This window comes from Sphaerodactylus townsendi, linkage group LG08 (genome assembly GCF_021028975.2).
Source record: "Sphaerodactylus townsendi isolate TG3544 linkage group LG08, MPM_Stown_v2.3, whole genome shotgun sequence".
NCBI lineage: Eukaryota > Metazoa > Chordata > Lepidosauria > Squamata > Sphaerodactylidae > Sphaerodactylus > Sphaerodactylus townsendi.
In genome coordinates, this window is record NC_059432.1 from 54,788,959 (window position 1) to 54,809,995 (window position 21,037).

Here is a 21,037-nt window from a genome sequence, read left to right on the forward strand (position 1 = left end):
AAGCAGGTTGTCTGTTGGGTGGGAAGGAAACAAGGAAGCTGGAAAAGTGGAGTGGCTATGGGGGCTGTCAGGAAAGTGAAAGGGGAAATAGTGGGGGAGGGGAAAATAAGATTACTTCCACAAGTTGTTGTGGGTTCCCATTTGAACATTTGTAATCATCCACTGCATTTTGAATTCTATATTTCTTAACAATCTTTTTACAAAATATATTTTTAATTATTAAAATATTAGTAAAATCTTTATAATTTGTCATTATGGATCCATGTTTTTGTTTTACCTTTCTTTAGTTCCCGAAGACATTTCTTAATTGTGCTAAATAGACTCCTGTTGAATTTTCCTCCTAATCCAATTGAGAAATCTTGTCACACGGGTATAAACACCTGGTTTATTTTTTAATCCACATTGGTCTCCCCAGCTCACAATTCCATAGATATAATAAGAGCCATTTTTAACACAGGTTAGAGGACCACCTGAATCTCCCTATTAAGAAATAAAAGTAAGGCAGATAATTCCAAACCAAAAGTACTGACCAACAGCAAATATTTACAGGGCAAGATTTACAGTACAATATTATGAATACTTGCTCCATTATAAGTCCATTGATTTCAATAGATTTAAATTGGAATGACTGTATCAAATTGCATAATTAGCGGAGGCAGTAGTAGTATAGTGTAGTTATGGTATAACTATCTGCAAATTTATGGAGGAGACTTGAAGGCAGCTTTTCTTGTCACTTTTCTTGTCACTTCACTTTTTCTTCTCACTTCACAATAATAATTAATTATTAGCAGACTTCCTATCATTGGCCCTTTCCGCACGGGCCAAAAACAGCGCCCTAGCGATGGCAAAAACACCGTCCCTAGGGAGCTGTTCGCATGGGGGTGCTGCTGAATTGCAGCAGTGCTGCCCTCGCTCCCCCCCCAGTGGCACAAAGCCGCTGTTTCCCGTTTTCTGGAAATAGCAGCTTCTAACCGCTGCTGTGTGAACGGCAGCATCTGGAAGGCACCATCCCCCCTTTTCCCAAACGCCTTACCTTCCCTCCGACCTTTTGACCGGACATGCCCCCCTGCCCTGGGACTCCAGAGCTGTCGCGCAGGGCAGGGGGGCGTGTCCCCTGGCCTGAGCGACATGCCAGAAGTTCGGAGGGAAGGTAAGGCATTTGGGCGACAGCGCATTGTTGCGTCGTCTTCCCAGCTCCTACCGGGACCGTTCATGCGAACAGTCCGGGGTGTGTGTGTGCATCGGCGTCATATACGCCAATGCACCCCCGAGCGTGGCTGTGCAGAAATGGCCATTATGTAGGGCAAATGTGTTTGTGGAAAGAACACCTATATCTTGAGGGAGCCATGGGTTTTCCAGGCTGTACTGCAGTGATCTGGTAGCTTTTGCTACTAATATTTGCCTGCATCTGTGGATGCCATCTTCAAAGGTATGCGTTCCTCTTCATGGCGCAGTGTAGACTGATTTGCAACTTAAAACGAACTCTACCAAATACATGCAAATGCACCTCACCCGCCCGGCCCCTCAGCTGTGAGGTTGACAAAACATATATCATAACTTATAGTCACTCCACACTGTGCTATGAACATCTTACCATGACATACCTCTGAAGGTGCCATCCATAGATACAGGTAAAACATTAGTAGTAAAAACTACCAGACCATAGCCACACAACCTGGAAAACCCACAGCTCACTTAACATATAGGTGTTATTTCCATGAACACACCTGCCCATTGATTCTGACCCTGAAAGCCTTTGACAATACATTGCTAAGGAAGTTCTTTGGATGCAGAATGTCTCTATGTGTTCTAAAAGCCTGGGAACCCATTCTCCCCTGGAGAAACTGCTCAGAGATGCAGACCAGAATCCCTAGCTATTCCATTAATATTCATTTTCAAACTCAGTACGTTAAGGATATTTTCCCCTTCTGGGGATATCCTAGGAAAGAGAAATAGGTAAATACATATGAAGGCTCTGTGTAATAGCCTGGCAGCACATACATTTGGGAGGGGGGTTATAAAAGAGAGATATGGATAATATGAACTAGATGAGTTGGGAGAAACATGGGCTGATTTTGCACACCGAAATTCCTGTCACACACACAAGGATTTGGGATTTACATTTTAGATGGAAGGTGGGTGGAAGACGGCAATCCGGTCGCACACAAAAGGATTTTAGATGGGGGGTGGGAGGTGAGGGCATCGATTCTCAGTGCCTGTTTTGTGTTCAGAGTCATGTAAAACTAAAATAGTGAAGGTGAGTGGGGGGAATGGGGTGAGATTCAGCCAGTCTGAATGCAGGAAATGGAGGATGCCCGCACATGCGTGAAAGAGACTACAGAAGAGCTTGCGGTGCTTAAGTGGTGCTTGGGAGAAAGCCCCGTGCTTGTAGGGAACCATTCTGGGCTTCCTGCACCAGTCCTGACTAAAGTGAAGGAAAGAGCCGGGCAGCAGTGGGGAAGCAGTGTGAGAAGCACCGCAGCAGGTACGCTCCCCGGCTCAGCCACGGAGCATTTATAAAGTGCAAAATCAGCCATTGTCACACTCCCTGATTTCTGTGGCTTATATCAGTCGCACTTCTCCCATAGGCTTGCCTGTCACCAGAAGAGATGCTGTTGCTTTGAAGGACATTCCTCTCACATCATGTTGAAAGGAAGGAGATTGTTGTAATATATCTGATACAAGAAGCAGATACATATGTAGTACCCTGCCAGACATTACTCTGCATAGCCTATTTACATTTTTTTAAAAGAGAAATTAGTGTTCAAATACTGAAAAAGCAACAGACCTGACAAGTATCAGCTCTTGTTCTCTGAAGATTTCCTGCACAAAGCATGCTTTCATCCAGTTTGTTCATATATACGCTTGGTGCATTACACCGCGTCTGGGAAATCAACTTTACTCTGGCATCTAACAGCTGATGAGATTCCTCACCTGCAGGATGAATGCCAGGAACAGAAAGCAACTCTTACTTTCCATATTTCTTTAGCTAAATCTTTGTGGATTTTTCTTTTCAATTGGATCACAGGATATCGTTGCTGCCTACAATATAATTGTTTGCTGAGGGGTAAAAATGATATGCTGAATTCAGTAAGAATTTTGTCAGAGAATTAGAAATGACCAAAGCAGATAGAAGATACCTTTAAAAAAAAAAAAGGCTTTGGGACCTCTATTTATATGCTTTTATTTTCCTTCCTGCCATTTTGTCGTTGAAAATCCACACTTTACTAGATTTGCATTGATTGATCTAGGAAGATTAAGTTCTTGTAGACTTTTCAAGGGAACAGTAAGTCATAGCTGACCAGTCTGGTTCAAATCCTGACATTTATTGTGTCTTCTTTTGGTCATTATATCAATACATTTGAAAATGTTTACACAGCGGATAATCTTTCTTTGGGACCCGTTAATCTGCCTGTGTTAGGCTTACCAGGTATCACTCTTTAATATATTGGTCACTGTCATGCATTTAAGCACTTAAGCAACAAGCAGCAAAGATTCTGGAACTATTCAAACTACAATCTACACATACAAAGCCTATATAAGAGGCATATTAATTCACATACAAAGCCTATATAAGAGGCATATTAATTAAAGAAAATATTACCCCCCCCCCCCCCCACCCCCCCCCCCCCCCACCCCCCCCCCCCCCCACCCCCCCCCCCCCCCACCCCCCCCCCCCCCCACCCCCCCCCCCCCCCACCCCCCCCCCCCCCCACCCCCCCCCCCCCCCACCCCCCCCCCCCCCCACCCCCCCCCCCCCCCACCCCCCCCCCCCCCCACCCCCCCCCCCCCCCACCCCCCCCCCCCCCCACCCCCCCCCCCCCCCACCCCCCCCCCCCCCCACCCCCCCCCCCCCCCACCCCCCCCCCCCCCCACCCCCCCCCCCCCCCACCCCCCCCCCCCCCCACCCCCCCCCCCCCCCACCCCCCCCCCCCCCCACCCCCCCCCCCCCCCACCCCCCCCCCCCCCCACCCCCCCCCCCCCCCACCCCCCCCCCCCCCCACCCCCCCCCCCCCCCACCCCCCCCCCCCCCCACCCCCCCCCCCCCCCACCCCCCCCCCCCCCCACCCCCCCCCCCCCCCACCCCCCCCCCCCCCCACCCCCCCCCCCCCCCACCCCCCCCCCCCCCCACCCCCCCCCCCCCCCACCCCCCCCCCCCCCCACCCCCCCCCCCCCCCACCCCCCCCCCCCCCCACCCCCCCCCCCCCCCACCCCCCCCCCCCCCCACCCCCCCCCCCCCCCACCCCCCCCCCCCCCCACCCCCCCCCCCCCCCACCCCCCCCCCCCCCCACCCCCCCCCCCCCCCACCCCCCCCCCCCCCCACCCCCCCCCCCCCCCACCCCCCCCCCCCCCCACCCCCCCCCCCCCCCACCCCCCCCCCCCCCCACCCCCCCCCCCCCCCACCCCCCCCCCCCCCCACCCCCCCCCCCCCCCACCCCCCCCCCCCCCCACCCCCCCCCCCCCCCACCCCCCCCCCCCCCCACCCCCCCCCCCCCCCACCCCCCCCCCCCCCCACCCCCCCCCCCCCCCACCCCCCCCCCCCCCCACCCCCCCCCCCCCCCACCCCCCCCCCCCCCCACCCCCCCCCCCCCCCACCCCCCCCCCCCCCCACCCCCCCCCCCCCCCACCCCCCCCCCCCCCCACCCCCCCCCCCCCCCACCCCCCCCCCCCCCCACCCCCCCCCCCCCCCACCCCCCCCCCCCCCCACCCCCCCCCCCCCCCACCCCCCCCCCCCCCCACCCCCCCCCCCCCCCACCCCCCCCCCCCCCCACCCCCCCCCCCCCCCACCCCCCCCCCCCCCCACCCCCCCCCCCCCCCACCCCCCCCCCCCCCCACCCCCCCCCCCCCCCACCCCCCCCCCCCCCCACCCCCCCCCCCCCCCACCCCCCCCCCCCCCCACCCCCCCCCCCCCCCACCCCCCCCCCCCCCCACCCCCCCCCCCCCCCACCCCCCCCCCCCCCCACCCCCCCCCCCCCCCACCCCCCCCCCCCCCCACCCCCCCCCCCCCCCACCCCCCCCCCCCCCCACCCCCCCCCCCCCCCACCCCCCCCCCCCCCCACCCCCCCCCCCCCCCACCCCCCCCCCCCCCCACCCCCCCCCCCCCCCACCCCCCCCCCCCCCCACCCCCCCCCCCCCCCACCCCCCCCCCCCCCCACCCCCCCCCCCCCCCACCCCCCCCCCCCCCCACCCCCCCCCCCCCCCACCCCCCCCCCCCCCCACCCCCCCCCCCCCCCACCCCCCCCCCCCCCCACCCCCCCCCCCCCCCACCCCCCCCCCCCCCCACCCCCCCCCCCCCCCACCCCCCCCCCCCCCCACCCCCCCCCCCCCCCACCCCCCCCCCCCCCCACCCCCCCCCCCCCCCACCCCCCCCCCCCCCCACCCCCCCCCCCCCCCACCCCCCCCCCCCCCCACCCCCCCCCCCCCCCACCCCCCCCCCCCCCCACCCCCCCCCCCCCCCACCCCCCCCCCCCCCCACCCCCCCCCCCCCCCACCCCCCCCCCCCCCCACCCCCCCCCCCCCCCACCCCCCCCCCCCCCCACCCCCCCCCCCCCCCACCCCCCCCCCCCCCCACCCCCCCCCCCCCCCACCCCCCCCCCCCCCCACCCCCCCCCCCCCCCACCCCCCCCCCCCCCCACCCCCCCCCCCCCCCACCCCCCCCCCCCCCCACCCCCCCCCCCCCCCACCCCCCCCCCCCCCCACCCCCCCCCCCCCCCACCCCCCCCCCCCCCCACCCCCCCCCCCCCCCACCCCCCCCCCCCCCCACCCCCCCCCCCCCCCACCCCCCCCCCCCCCCACCCCCCCCCCCCCCCACCCCCCCCCCCCCCCACCCCCCCCCCCCCCCACCCCCCCCCCCCCCCACCCCCCCCCCCCCCCACCCCCCCCCCCCCCCACCCCCCCCCCCCCCCACCCCCCCCCCCCCCCACCCCCCCCCCCCCCCACCCCCCCCCCCCCCCACCCCCCCCCCCCCCCACCCCCCCCCCCCCCCACCCCCCCCCCCCCCCACCCCCCCCCCCCCCCACCCCCCCCCCCCCCCACCCCCCCCCCCCCCCACCCCCCCCCCCCCCCACCCCCCCCCCCCCCCACCCCCCCCCCCCCCCACCCCCCCCCCCCCCCACCCCCCCCCCCCCCCACCCCCCCCCCCCCCCACCCCCCCCCCCCCCCACCCCCCCCCCCCCCCACCCCCCCCCCCCCCCACCCCCCCCCCCCCCCACCCCCCCCCCCCCCCACCCCCCCCCCCCCCCACCCCCCCCCCCCCCCACCCCCCCCCCCCCCCACCCCCCCCCCCCCCCACCCCCCCCCCCCCCCACCCCCCCCCCCCCCCACCCCCCCCCCCCCCCACCCCCCCCCCCCCCCACCCCCCCCCCCCCCCACCCCCCCCCCCCCCCACCCCCCCCCCCCCCCACCCCCCCCCCCCCCCACCCCCCCCCCCCCCCACCCCCCCCCCCCCCCACCCCCCCCCCCCCCCACCCCCCCCCCCCCCCACCCCCCCCCCCCCCCACCCCCCCCCCCCCCCACCCCCCCCCCCCCCCACCCCCCCCCCCCCCCACCCCCCCCCCCCCCCACCCCCCCCCCCCCCCACCCCCCCCCCCCCCCACCCCCCCCCCCCCCCACCCCCCCCCCCCCCCACCCCCCCCCCCCCCCACCCCCCCCCCCCCCCACCCCCCCCCCCCCCCACCCCCCCCCCCCCCCACCCCCCCCCCCCCCCACCCCCCCCCCCCCCCACCCCCCCCCCCCCCCACCCCCCCCCCCCCCCACCCCCCCCCCCCCCCACCCCCCCCCCCCCCCACCCCCCCCCCCCCCCACCCCCCCCCCCCCCCACCCCCCCCCCCCCCCACCCCCCCCCCCCCCCACCCCCCCCCCCCCCCACCCCCCCCCCCCCCCACCCCCCCCCCCCCCCACCCCCCCCCCCCCCCACCCCCCCCCCCCCCCACCCCCCCCCCCCCCCACCCCCCCCCCCCCCCACCCCCCCCCCCCCCCACCCCCCCCCCCCCCCACCCCCCCCCCCCCCCACCCCCCCCCCCCCCCACCCCCCCCCCCCCCCACCCCCCCCCCCCCCCACCCCCCCCCCCCCCCACCCCCCCCCCCCCCCACCCCCCCCCCCCCCCACCCCCCCCCCCCCCCACCCCCCCCCCCCCCCACCCCCCCCCCCCCCCACCCCCCCCCCCCCCCACCCCCCCCCCCCCCCACCCCCCCCCCCCCCCACCCCCCCCCCCCCCCACCCCCCCCCCCCCCCACCCCCCCCCCCCCCCACCCCCCCCCCCCCCCACCCCCCCCCCCCCCCACCCCCCCCCCCCCCCACCCCCCCCCCCCCCCACCCCCCCCCCCCCCCACCCCCCCCCCCCCCCACCCCCCCCCCCCCCCACCCCCCCCCCCCCCCACCCCCCCCCCCCCCCACCCCCCCCCCCCCCCACCCCCCCCCCCCCCCACCCCCCCCCCCCCCCACCCCCCCCCCCCCCCACCCCCCCCCCCCCCCACCCCCCCCCCCCCCCACCCCCCCCCCCCCCCACCCCCCCCCCCCCCCACCCCCCCCCCCCCCCACCCCCCCCCCCCCCCACCCCCCCCCCCCCCCACCCCCCCCCCCCCCCACCCCCCCCCCCCCCCACCCCCCCCCCCCCCCACCCCCCCCCCCCCCCACCCCCCCCCCCCCCCACCCCCCCCCCCCCCCACCCCCCCCCCCCCCCACCCCCCCCCCCCCCCACCCCCCCCCCCCCCCACCCCCCCCCCCCCCCACCCCCCCCCCCCCCCACCCCCCCCCCCCCCCACCCCCCCCCCCCCCCACCCCCCCCCCCCCCCACCCCCCCCCCCCCCCACCCCCCCCCCCCCCCACCCCCCCCCCCCCCCACCCCCCCCCCCCCCCACCCCCCCCCCCCCCCACCCCCCCCCCCCCCCACCCCCCCCCCCCCCCACCCCCCCCCCCCCCCACCCCCCCCCCCCCCCACCCCCCCCCCCCCCCACCCCCCCCCCCCCCCACCCCCCCCCCCCCCCACCCCCCCCCCCCCCCACCCCCCCCCCCCCCCACCCCCCCCCCCCCCCACCCCCCCCCCCCCCCACCCCCCCCCCCCCCCACCCCCCCCCCCCCCCACCCCCCCCCCCCCCCACCCCCCCCCCCCCCCACCCCCCCCCCCCCCCACCCCCCCCCCCCCCCACCCCCCCCCCCCCCCACCCCCCCCCCCCCCCACCCCCCCCCCCCCCCACCCCCCCCCCCCCCCACCCCCCCCCCCCCCCACCCCCCCCCCCCCCCACCCCCCCCCCCCCCCACCCCCCCCCCCCCCCACCCCCCCCCCCCCCCACCCCCCCCCCCCCCCACCCCCCCCCCCCCCCACCCCCCCCCCCCCCCACCCCCCCCCCCCCCCACCCCCCCCCCCCCCCACCCCCCCCCCCCCCCACCCCCCCCCCCCCCCACCCCCCCCCCCCCCCACCCCCCCCCCCCCCCACCCCCCCCCCCCCCCACCCCCCCCCCCCCCCACCCCCCCCCCCCCCCACCCCCCCCCCCCCCCACCCCCCCCCCCCCCCACCCCCCCCCCCCCCCACCCCCCCCCCCCCCCACCCCCCCCCCCCCCCACCCCCCCCCCCCCCCACCCCCCCCCCCCCCCACCCCCCCAGAAACCACACAGCACCCAAAATACGGAACCATTGTTAATATTAAGACGGTAGCAGAGCTACTTCTGGATCACAGCAGAACCAGTACTGAATGAGGCAGAAGTGGTGCACTTGACATAAGATCAAGAAAAGATTCCAGCTAGATAAGAGCAGTGATCTAACATCCCATTTTTCACAGTGGTCAGGCAGATGTACTAGAAAACCCATTAGCAGAGCCACAGAAGCTGAGCTTTCCATCTGTTGAAAACCTGCAGCAACTGGCATTCAGAGGTCTACTGCCTCTGAATGGACATTTTGTTTAGCACTTGAGGGATCTTTTCTCTAAACAAGTGGCTATCTCTAACATGTGACAGTGAGTTCCACAAGTTAAGAGTGCATTGCATGAAGAAGTACTTTCCTTTGCGTCTCATGAATCTACTCTTTATTCACTTCATTAAATGCTCTGCAGTTTTAATATTTGAGGAGTGGAATTTCTATTCTCTCCACACCAGGATAAGTCACTTTGACTCTCTGTGGTCCATGTCTAAGTCAATTTCTTAAAATTAATGCAGCAGCTCAGTACCAAATCAGTAGAACTCAGAAGGCATTCTTACACAATGCAGTGTGCAGCAGTAAGAACCCAGCATGGTTCAATCAGCACCCCTCCACAGTAGTGTCCCTTGGGCATGGAAGAGCCCATTGAAAACTTCCTTTGAAGAGAGGCTTGCCATGGATGCTTGCCAGGAGTGGTCTTGGTTCCACCATAGATTCTCTTGAGTGATCTTATTGTCTCTGGTTGTCCACATGCATTGGGACTGTTACCCTCTCTAGGCCACACAATAAGATTGGGTGTAGTCCCAAAGGCCTCTGTTATAATAGAAAGGATAAGGCAAGCATTTAGAAACGTTATGTGGGTGATGGTATTTTCTCTCAGTCTCCTCCACTTGGAAAGGCAAAGTTAGTTGCTTGTTGTGTTGTCAAAGGCTTCCACGGCCGGATTCAACTGGTTCTGGTGGGTTTTCCGGGCTGTGTGGCCGTGGTCTGGTGGATCTTGTTCCTAACATTTCACCTGCATCTGTGGCTGGCCTCCCTCTGTGATACAAGTCTGAAGATGCCAAAATATGGTTTGGTTTTATTATATTAATCTGATAAGGTATTAGTTTTAGTTCTTTGTCTTTCATAGCTGTCACTATGGGGGGGGGGGGGAGGCATTTCAAATTCTAATAGGATGAAATTCTTAGATATTGTATCCCTAGTTCAGTAAGGAATTTTCCAGAAATTTCAGACAGGAAAAAGCACCTGCATTTTAGACAAGACAAAGTGAGGTGACTAGTATGGCGATCCAAAAAAGCAGGGATATGTATAAATACACACACACAAACACACACACATAACCTGCACCACTTTCAGCACTGAATTGCCTAGCCACAGAAATTCAACTTTTCAGCATCAAAGTTGTTTCTCACAGCACATTAGTAATGTACAGTTCCTAATAGGCTCAGGTGGAATTTTATTCCTTCCTTCTGTGGATGGTTTGTTTTGCAATGTTGTGTTTCATATTTCATTCATTCTGTGTCTTTTGACAGTAGACATCCCAGAACCTGTTATTTGTTTGGCACATGTCTTAGCAATCTACAAATAGCAGCTCCTATAACAACACAAAACTCTTGGGCAGAGCTTCAAGAACACTGTTAAAAAATCATGCTAGAGTCACTATAATTTTGTGAGCTAAGTTACAGTTGTGAATAGATGGCAGGCAATTCATAATGTCTTCCAATCTGCTACACCTTTCAACTTGAATTAATATGTTCCACATTATTATCTACTCTACCTGTTGCTGAGCAGGAGGAGACATCACAGAAATCCCACTTCACCTTGTTATCCACATTGACAAAGCACCAGGGCTTTTCATCACCATCTGGATTCCTGAAGGAGGGATATTTTGATAGTCACCAGTCAGAAGCGAACTGAGCAGAACAACTGGAAAAAGTTTACACTACACATAGAAATGATCTTCACTAATTGTGTGTGTATTCTTTTTATGGTATTGTCTATCAGCATTTTTACACACATTTCCTCTATATGTATAGCTTACACAATAGAATAAGGTGTGTGTGTTGTTTTTTATTCATTTATTTGCCACCTGAGGAGGGGAGGAAGCAGTCCAAGGGTGCAGGAGACACAGAAACCCATAGTGTGGGTAAAATTTGGCCACAGTTGTTTTATTGGTGTGCTGGCAAAAGGAATCAGAGGCGCAGCATGGGGTATGAATCCAACACTGGGCAGCACGTCTGCTGTCCCCCAGTGACCACTGGGCAGCACATCTGCTGTCCCCCAGTAATAACTTCCCCCCAGTCTGATGCATGAGGGAAAACACCAATGCCCCGAGCAGCAAAATAGTGGGAGCCATCTGGGCGCAGGTCTCTGGATTAACTCCCCTTGCTGCCAGGGGGTTCAAGCAGTGGTGGGATTCAAATAATTTAACAACCGGTTCCGGTGGTGGGATTAAAATAATTTAACAACTGGTTGTTTACAAGCACCATTTTAACAACAGTTTATGCCGAAGTGGTGTGAACCTGCTGAATCCCTCCACTGGGTGCAAGCAACCAGCAGCCCCCACCTGAGCATGTAGTTCACAGGCTCACTTCACCCCCAGGCCTTCTTATGGAGGCCCCCACCAAATGGAGAGGGCTGCAGCACAAGATGCTCCTTCCCCAAGCAGATCAGTTCCCATGTGCAATGAACCAGGCTGTAACAGATGAAATGCAAATAACAACAACAATCACAGTAATCAGAATGCCAAAATAAAAAAAACTCAGATCCATGGGGAAGGAGGGTGGGAGAAGCTGTTGGTGCTAAGGTAGGAAGAGGCAAGGGGTGGTCCGGCCTGCCCATATAAGGCAGCAGCCCCGTCACCTCCAGGCATGCCACTCGCTTGCACTGTCAGCTGGGCGGCCCATCCCCACACTGTATTGGATGCTTAACAGGCAGCAATGGCAACCAAGGTAAATCTCAGCTGCAATTTGCCACTCTAGGAGGGGACGAAGTGGTTTGAGAGTGCAAAAGGAGACACAGAAATCCATTGTGCGTGTAAAATTTGGCCACAGTCATTTTATTGGTGTGCTGACAAAAGAATTCAGAGGTGCAGCATAGGGGATGGATCCAGCACTGGGCAGAACGTCTCCTGTCCGCTAGTAACCACTGGGCAGCACATCTGCTGTCCCAACACCTGGAACAGCAAGATAGTGGGAGCAATCTGGGCGCTGGCCTCTGGATGAACTTGCTGCCAGGGGTTGCGAGCCCCCAGCAACCTCCACATGGCTATGTGGTTCACAGACTCGCTCCACCCCCCCTCCCGAGCCTCTTATGGAGGCCCTTACCAAATGGAAGGGCCGGCATGCAGGCTCCTCCTCTCCTGAATACATCAGTCCCCATGTGCAACCCGCCAAAGAGTGAGGCCACCTCACTCACGCCAAAGCTTCCTAAGCAGAGGCGTATCTAGACAAACTGGAGCCCGGGGACAAAACCTGAGTTTGGCGCCCCCCCCCCCACATCATCTCTCACCTCCAATGGAATCCACCCCCAAACAGCATCACTTTCAATGTTTAAATTGGGACTTCACATTCTCCCTTTAAGTTCATGCCAAAGGGGGTGGATTTAAAAGGAGAATCTGGGGAAATTTGGAGGGTGATTGCTATCAGGGGTGCAATTGTTAAGCTAACAGCACCAAAATTTCAGGGTATCTTTAGGAGACTATCCTGATGATACCACCCGGGTTTGGTGAAGTTTGGTTCAGGGGGTCCAAAGTTATGGACCCTGAAAGGTGTAGCCCACATCTCCTATTAGCTCCCATTGGAAACAATGGGACCCCTGAACCAAACCTCACCTAACTTGAGTGGTATCATCAAGAAAGTCTCCCGAAAAATCTCTGAAATTTTGGTGCTGCTAGCCTAAAAACTGCACCCCCTGCAGGTCAAAAACTGAAAAACACTAAAAAATAAAAACACACACAAATGAATCTGAAATTTTTGCGCCCCCAACTAGAGGTCACCCAGGGACATAGGATACCCCATGTCCCCTAGGTAAATAACCCACTGTTCCTAAGCCAACAACAAATCACATGAAGTAGATCTGATGCTGTGCAGCCAACGGTCCATACCCCATTCCAACAGATGGATGCCGTCATTCCGATACAGTGCTGGAAGGTGAAATGAAATGTCTAGGTGGGCAAGGCACTTGCCTCCAGAGACTGCACAAAGTGTGCCACTGTCCTATTGGTCCTGTATCTGGCCAGGTCTACTTTCTCTGGGGCCAATTCCCCATGTCCTACTTGATGCTCCAATAGGTGTGACCAGAAAATAGTAATCCCTGGCAACCAGCTCATCATGAATTCTAAGTCCAACACCATGTGGCGAGCTGGTCACGTGGCTGGCAATGCCAAGGTCTCTCCTCCAACCAGAAGGCGAGGCATACTTGGCAGCCCAATGGACAATGCTGTGACCAACAATCCAGATAGTCCTGTGATGGACTGAAAGGACTGAAAGATGAGAAACATTAATTCTCAAGCCAGGGGCAAACATATCCCTTGTCTGCCAGGGAGTGCCAGTACCTGATAATGTGGATCTGCTCCTTGGGCAAACCCAGGTGTGTTGTGGTGGTAGCGGCACCAATACGAAAGGATTAGGGGTCAAACTCTGATGCCAGGAGCCCCATGTGGCCCAAACAAGTCTAAAGGATGCTGGTAAATTGGAAGCATGATAAGCACGTGTCATCAGAATGTATAAGGATTGCCCTGTGTTGGTGGCTGGACAGAAAGGTAGTCAGCTGTGTCTATGACTGGACAGGGCAATCCTGACAGGAAAGCTCCAAGGACCACTGTAGTCCCAGGTGCATGCTGATCTGTCTTGGACTGGCAAAGTCAGATGCGCACCTCAAAGCCGCCCACCCATAGGTCAGACAGCATGAGGGCCCTGCTACTATGGTCATCCCAAAATGTGGGCACCAATTCACTGCAGTGAAAAGCTCTGAAGAAGGCCAAGGAAAAGGCTGCCCGGAATAGCTTAAATTTGAACTGGGAGGAGCAGATTGTTGACAGCTGACTGGACAGGCCTGCCAGCATGACAAAAGTAATGGGCCTGTGGCTATTGTTGGGATGTGATGTTAAGTGGCTCCACCCATTAATAGTTCTCCTAACAAGTAAAGAGTGCCATGGGTTGGCTACGCCCAATGCCTTTTAGTAAAAGGAAATGGCAGCCAGGTGCATGCACAAGGTCTTGGAGGGCTGGCCCTGACCCCGAAGGTGTGCCAGGTAGTGAAGGACCACCCCATCTGTGAAGGGGTGAACATGTGAGGGGCAGAGGGGGTCAAGAAGGCCAGGAAGGCAGACACAGCTTGCTGGCAAGCCTGCTGCGTTGCAGGGGCCAGGGACCTGAGAACTCCCTGAAGGATCAGGTTCTGTCCAATTTCCAAAAGCTCAGCATGGGGTGAATGGGGTGAGGTCTCGCATTGGGAACCAGGGCTCAGAACATCTCTTCCTGGAAGTGAGACAAGGCGTCTGTGATGCCATTATCAAGGCTTGGAATATATTTAGCTGAGAAAGAGATGTTATGAACCAAGCATATAACAACAAAGCATCAAACTACATGCATGACCCACTCGGAGTGGGATTGGGGCCCAAGCATCTTGGAGCTGGCTGATGGTTGCCAACTGATCCCATCCCCCAAGATCTCTGACTGGTGGCTACTCTTGGGGCACTGCAAGGACCCAGAGACCCTGGAAACCTTGGCTGGTGCCCCTCCCCCTGACTCAGGGAGGACCTCTTCTTTTTGCTGGGGGCTCACATTGTGGGCGCCTGGGGAGAGCGCCCCTTGGATGCCATGAGCTTGGTCCTGCTTCCAGCTTGGCAGGCTTCCCCATCCCCACTGGATGGTAGAGGGAGCCCTGAGACCGCGTGTGGCACAGCCCTCACTGTGTCAGTTGCACTTCTTCCTCCCCTGGTGCTTTTGCTTGCCTCTGCTCTTAAGGCACCTGGTGATGCCTGTGGCCTGGATGGGCACTCGACTGGGTTGCCTTTACCACGTGTGTTGTTCCCTCCTGCCACTGGAGCTCCTTCCCCCTGCTGGGACTCTATTCACTGGGGAATCCCTGTGACTTCTGGCCCTACTGTAGCAGGCCCCTTGTGGTCCTCTCTCGTGTGCCGCTCACAGTTGCACTGCGATCTGCCCTGCTATCTTGCTCAATTCAGGCCTCCTTCCATCGCCTAGAGGAACTAAAAAGCTAAAAAGCTGCTTTCCTACTGCTCCACGTGGTCTGAAAAACAGGTGATGCGAGGGAGAGAGAAGAGAAGCCATGGGTGCTCAGGAAAGAAGAGACGTAGGATGACCCAGCCTGTCTATATATGGCCACAGCCCTGCCTCCTCCAGATATGCCTCTTGTTCATGCCAGCAGCTTGGTGGCCCAGTCCGATGTTGGGTTGAATGCCGGCGCTGAGCCTGCCCTCTCCTTGCCCCACCACTGGGCAGCAATGGCGGCCTAGGTAAAGCTCAGCTGCTCTTTATAGTTGTTACTAGTCACAATGTTTTCATTGCTATTGGTGCTCACTTACTACTAAAACTTTGTAAACATAAGAGCCTTGAGGTCAAACTAGATATGATGGGACATCAACACATATTTATAACATAGGAATAAAAGTTACAATTTTTTTAAGAACATGAAATGGAATACTTGCATAAGGTAAGCTAAAACTACCCACATGTCTAGCAGAGCTTAGAGTGGCTCACAACACTCTATTAAAACTATTAAAACCACAATCCAGTAAGTGTTCTGAATAATGGATCTAAATGTCAGTCATAAGGAGTGGGAAGAGGAAGAATTAAGTTCCCCTAATTTCTCCAAGCAATATACCATGCACTTAACAACAACAACAACAACAACAACAACAACAACAACAACAACAACAACAACAACAACAACAACAACAACAACATGCCAGAAAATGCATGTTGGTTATGTCTAGTTTGACCTTTCTAGTGATTACCAGTATTTCATGAATTGTTTTAACTTTACTATAAAAAAAATGACAGGATATTTGAGAATTAATTTGCCGTTACCTGGACTGTCTTTGTTTTAGAATGCACTGTGCCTACAGAGTTCTGTCCTTAAGGAACTGGGAACCAGTCTAGAACAAAGATGGCACAGGAAATGGTGGATGAATTCTCAAATCTCCTGTCATCTTTATGCTGAAAAAGGTAAAGTTCAAGGAACTCATATGTATCTTTCCCAGATGAGTCAGCAATAAACATCTACTGGAGAATTCTTGTTTTAATGGAAGTTTCACATATGGAAGTTTCACATGGAAGTTTCACATATTTAAGCCAAATGCAGCACATTCATGCTGGTGATATTTAAATAGTTCCATTAACTTCAGAGTAGTTATTCCCATAGATGGTAACAGAAAATTATTCAATCCATTCAGCACTGATTCAATCCATTCAGTACTACATTCAGTAGTTGCCAAAGGGATCCATCTTCTTCTCTGTCATTGTTATTCATAGAAAGTTTTGCGGAAGGAGTACATTCTGAATGCATGAAAAGAAACTTACCTGCAGAGGTTATGGTCCCCAAGGTCATGATAATCAGCATGCTCCATAAATGCATTGTAACTGCTTTCCAACAAAAGGTGAGATGTCCAGTGAAGGCAAGCCTTCTTCAGCACTGTTTGACTAACATTTCCTCTGTATGTGTGGCCATTTTCTGTAAAACAGTCTTCTGGTCCTACAAAATAAGTGTAATTATATGCCCCAAGGCTTTTTGAATTTGAAAAGGCACCGAGGGCTGGGTGGGTAAAGAACTCTGCACTGTGGGCCCTTGCAACATTTTGAAATTGCTTTAAAATATCGATGGCAAACTTGTGGCAACCATGAGTGCTCTGGCATGTTCAACGTAGCTTTTCCCATGTGTTAATTTGTCAACCTCTTGAACATAGAGCATTTGCTTACCTATCTCACAGTATGTTCCTCTGAATGGTTCAGGACAATTGCATGTGAACTTTGATCTTATTCGGTGCTTCACACAGATGCCTCCATTTTTGCAAGGGTTTGGTTTACAAACAGATTTTGCTGCCAGTGTTCAGACAACAAAACAAATCAGTCTTTTAAATTAGATTGATAGCTTTCAAGAACAGTACATGAAGACACACAATTGGGAGTACTTTGGTAATCAGAAAGTATAAGTGTGCTTAGAAGTACATTCAGTTTGGAGGAAACCCATAAAGCTAATAAGTCTTGATCAAGATAATATATATCTATGGGGTTATTGTAAACATAAAATAACTCAGTATCAGCCAACCTGAACATCTTGGAGGAAGGGCAGGGTGCAGCATTACAACCAAGTAATTCTGTCCAAATGTAAACATTATATTTATTGAATGATATTAACAACTATTTAAAAAACCAGTAAAGGACTTAGTTCACTTCTTGAGTAGATATTTAGAATAGCAGTAGCAGGGCCATTAATTCAATGATGCTGTAGAGCAAACATTGTACACATAGTACTTACCTCTGTCACAGAATGGTAGCTGATAGGGATATCTGCAACTGCATCGATAATAAGGTGGTATTAGGCTTATAAGACAGTCTCCTCTATTGCAGCTGTTTCTTTGACATGTGTTTTCCACTGTGGTAGGAACCGGTAAAATTGACAAGTACATTATCTCCTCACTTTGCTGCAACTTCATCAGCACTATAGCTAAGGAAGCCACTTACTTGCTCCAGTGTGGGAGAGGTTCTGCTCTTTGTCCTTGCTCCCTGCTGCCGTTCAAATGAATAGCAGTAACAGGAGCATTTCATGAGCAGCAAATGTGCCACAGGAGGAAACTGGGAGGTAGAAAAAGGCATCATGTGATATCATTTCTGGCCAAAAAATTGGAAGAGGCATCATTAATGGGATGATCCTCTAGGAACCACATGGATCACTATGGTAAAAGCCATAGAGAATGATAGGATTTCTAGAGCATCATTGCAATCTGATTATGTTAATTCCATTTTTTTGGGTCATAAATGATACAGCAGCATTGTGTGATGCCATTTCCACTTTTTCTCCTGAATGTCAAACCCTCCCACCTCAGCAACTGTAAATGTATCATTATATCTAATTCTGAACCTGGTACTAGAGTTGGGATCAAAAGCCATACAATACAGCCAGGAACAACTCAACAATCATCACCATCACCATCACCATCACCATCACCATCACCATCATCATCATCATCATCATCATCATCATCATCATCATCATCATCATCATCATCATCATCATCATCATTTTTGTATCTATGGTTGGTTTTATTATTAATACAGCCATGAACAGAAGGTAAGGGGGAGATATATAAACCTGAGGGAAACCTCAACTGTGAAGAAATCTTTAAAAAATACATTAAAATACATTTTAACCATCAAGTAACAGCTGACTGATGGTGACCCCACTATGGTGACCCCATTATAAAAACTAGACTTGTGCATTTAATTCATTATTCTTTCATCTCATTTTTATAATTACAGTAATCAGTAATTAAAGAATATTGAATTAAATGCACAAGTCTAGTTTTTATAGACTGCTGTAGTATGGAGCTAATACATCATATAGGCAATAATGTTTTTTCATTCCAGAACTCTGTCATTCAAATTAAGGTTTTATAGTTGGAACGTTCCATATGCAGCATTGTTGGTATGCTGTGGGAACACTGTAGATATGTTATAATAATGTGTCCTTGGCACCACCAATAAAAGTTTTGAAAATTTCCATGAAAAGTCTACTGAAATCTTTTCGAAAACTTGGGTTTTCAGTTACTGAAATAATTTCCTTATTTTAGGAAACTCCTCTCTTGGGTGCAGTCTCCATGCCATTTTATCTCTTGGAAAAAGATCTCTTTTTTCATGAAATCACTGATTACATAGTGGGGATGAATTGTAATTCAAGCCTTTCTGGCAAAATGATAGAGCACATTCATTTTCTATTAGAACATTCACTGAACTTTGAGGATACTTTTGTACTTTTAAATTATCAGCACATTTCTTAGAGACTAACCAGCAGTCAATGAACATGGATCCCCGGTGCCTTTACTAGGACAGTGATGATGAATTGGATGTCACTGGCATAAAGCAAAGTATGTACATCTGTTGATATTTGAGTAGTACATAATTTGATCACAATAGGTAGTGACTTTTTTAAGGTTAAAAAGCTCAGCACACAAAATGCACGTAACTTCTCAAATATGTATGTCAGCACTGCAGATTTATTTTAAAATACTTTATAAACTATGCAAAGTTATGAATGTCAAAAATACTATAGATATGTTGAAGTTCCTTCCAAAACTGCTGACATAGCAATAAATATTTAAGCTGGTAGAATGTACAATCTCCAAGCTAACAATAGCCTATTTAAATTGTAAATAATTATGCACTTGAGACTAAGCATTTAGCAAATTACTTCGATTAAAAGGTGCATATAAAATAAATAAGTTTGATATAACAGCAGCAATAATATAAAAATAGCACTCACCATGCTCACACTTGGACCCTGTATATGGTTTGACACAGTGACATCTATAGCTGTTTCTGTTCCTCTCACAAATCCCATTATTCTGGCATGGTTTGACTTGGCATGGATTTACTATCAGGGAAATAAAGCAAAGTTGCTGCATATGAAAGGCTAAGGTTTTGTCATGGCAGTCATGTAAAGCATTACCAATCAATTATTTTGTAGTCCCACTCTACTGAGGATTATTCTCTTGATAACTTTATGCATGCGGAACAGCTGTTCCATTTTCTCATATCTAAATTTGCTGTCCTCATATGTCAACCAGTGTATGCCAAGAGTGCAGTCAAATGAGGGCAGTGCTGTGGATCACCAAGTAGTTCCCTACTTCCTCTCCATTCAACTACATATGCCAATTGCCTCTGAATCCAGATGTAAATATAAGGGGGCTGAATTCACTTTGGAAATGCTTCTACTACAAAATGAATCATATTGCTTTGGAGCTGAATTTGGAAGGACTTCTAAATTAAATAAGTTCTTTTTGAATCACTCCAAACTAAAACAAAATTATCTGAAGAACTTTCAACTACTTCAAATGACTTGGTGCTTTATTTGGCATTTTGGTTATCTAACTACCCGAAACATTTCCTTCCATATAAGGGAGGTGGTTTCCAAGCAGTTAGGGAGACTGGGGTTGCATTGCCATTCCAACTGGATGCCAGCATAAACGGAATGGACTGGGGCATTCCTTGGAGTAGAGTCAGATCCCACCCAGTTTGGGCTGGGCCCAAACTTCTGGAATTGGTGGTGGTGGGGCTGAGGGGCAGATGGCCACCAGCATATCTGCTTCCTCCCCCAGGGTAAGTGCTCTGGAGATGGTAAATGCACCTGTGCAAGGCTGTGCTCAAGCCCTTTTGCTCCCCCGCACCTGGATGGGACTGTTAAGCATAATTCATATTGAAAGCAGTCACAGTGGTCTCAATTTGTTTTGCAAACAGGGGATGGTCAGACTTTTTGCAATATGTACAGTAAATAATTTATCCAAATCAATAGATATTTGCAAATAATCAAGAAGAAATTGAAATTACTTGTTTCGCCTTAAGAAAGTAAAAACTAATACCATTGTAACTGAAGTATTCAAAGAACCAGTCAGGATCTCTTGAAGACACACCATGTCTGGTATTCATGGGTTCTGGTGTGGTATATTCAGTGCTGTATTCATAATAGTAGTCATCGTTTGAATCTGTCAAGGATGGGTGGGAATAGACATGTATAACAAAAATATCTCTCATACAATAAGTTCTTATTTTCTGGATGGGTAAATGTTCTTATGGATTAGAATACTGAACAAATGGAAGAACTATAAACATAAGAGAGTATCATTAATTTGGAAATGTTGGCAGTTTGTTGAACTATCATTCAGATGATTTATTTATGTATAACTTTCTATTCCATCCTGTCTTGAGATCTCAGACTGGATCATCAACATATCCTTAGTTCATTTTATTTTCACAATAATTTTGGGATACAGATTAGAATTAACAATAAACACTTAGCCAAGATCACCCAACAAGTTTAATGGCTTATCATTGAAGCACTACCCAGTCATATCCAGTAGAAAGCACTAGAACTCCAAACCAAATCACGTATTACTTTTGAACATGACAAAGTCACCAGAAGATAATGGCAGTTTTCTATGATGCATATTTAATTTGATTTACATAGTTTTTATCCTGTCTGGTGAATTCTGAACTAGGTCTCAAGTATGAATTAAAAATAGCTGCTCATCACATAAGGGTTTGTTCAAATGAATCATATGCCATCCAGAATTTATGTAGTGACTTTATCATGTAAGTCTTGTGTTTCTACAAAAATGCTTAAGAGGACATCCATGTTTATCACATTTTAATAATATTCATAAATT

At 54.9% G+C, this 21,037-nt stretch overlaps 1 protein-coding gene across 1 annotated transcript; it reads right to left on the minus strand.

The window, feature by feature from the left end:
* Positions 1-312: 312 nt before the first annotated feature.
* Positions 313-20,405, minus strand: HABP2 (hyaluronan binding protein 2). Its single transcript, XM_048506889.1, has 10 exons — positions 20,234-20,405; positions 19,138-19,248; positions 17,137-17,253; positions 16,578-16,697; positions 16,182-16,353; positions 10,395-10,506; positions 9,195-9,445; positions 3,530-3,534; positions 2,789-2,934; positions 313-480 (listed from the first exon to the last, which is right to left on the minus strand). The coding sequence occupies exons 1-10, from the start codon at positions 20,403-20,405 to the stop codon at positions 313-315; spliced, it is 1,374 nt and encodes a 457-aa protein (XP_048362846.1).
* Between the last annotated feature and the right edge of the window lie 632 nt (positions 20,406-21,037).

Bases quoted from the DNA above. Each gene is read 5' to 3' on its own strand.
- HABP2 (XM_048506889.1), bottom strand. From the start codon at position 20,405: ATGAGAGATATTTTTGTTATACATGTCTATTCCCACCCATCCTTGACA. The intron at 16,354-16,577 runs GTAAGCAAATGC...CTTATTTTGTAG, and splicing joins AGGAACATACTGTGAGATAG to GACCAGAAGACTGTTTTACA. The intron at 10,507-16,181 runs GTAAGTTTCTTT...TCCCTCCTTCAG, and splicing joins GGGGACCATAACCTCTGCAG to GAATCCAGATGGTGATGAAA.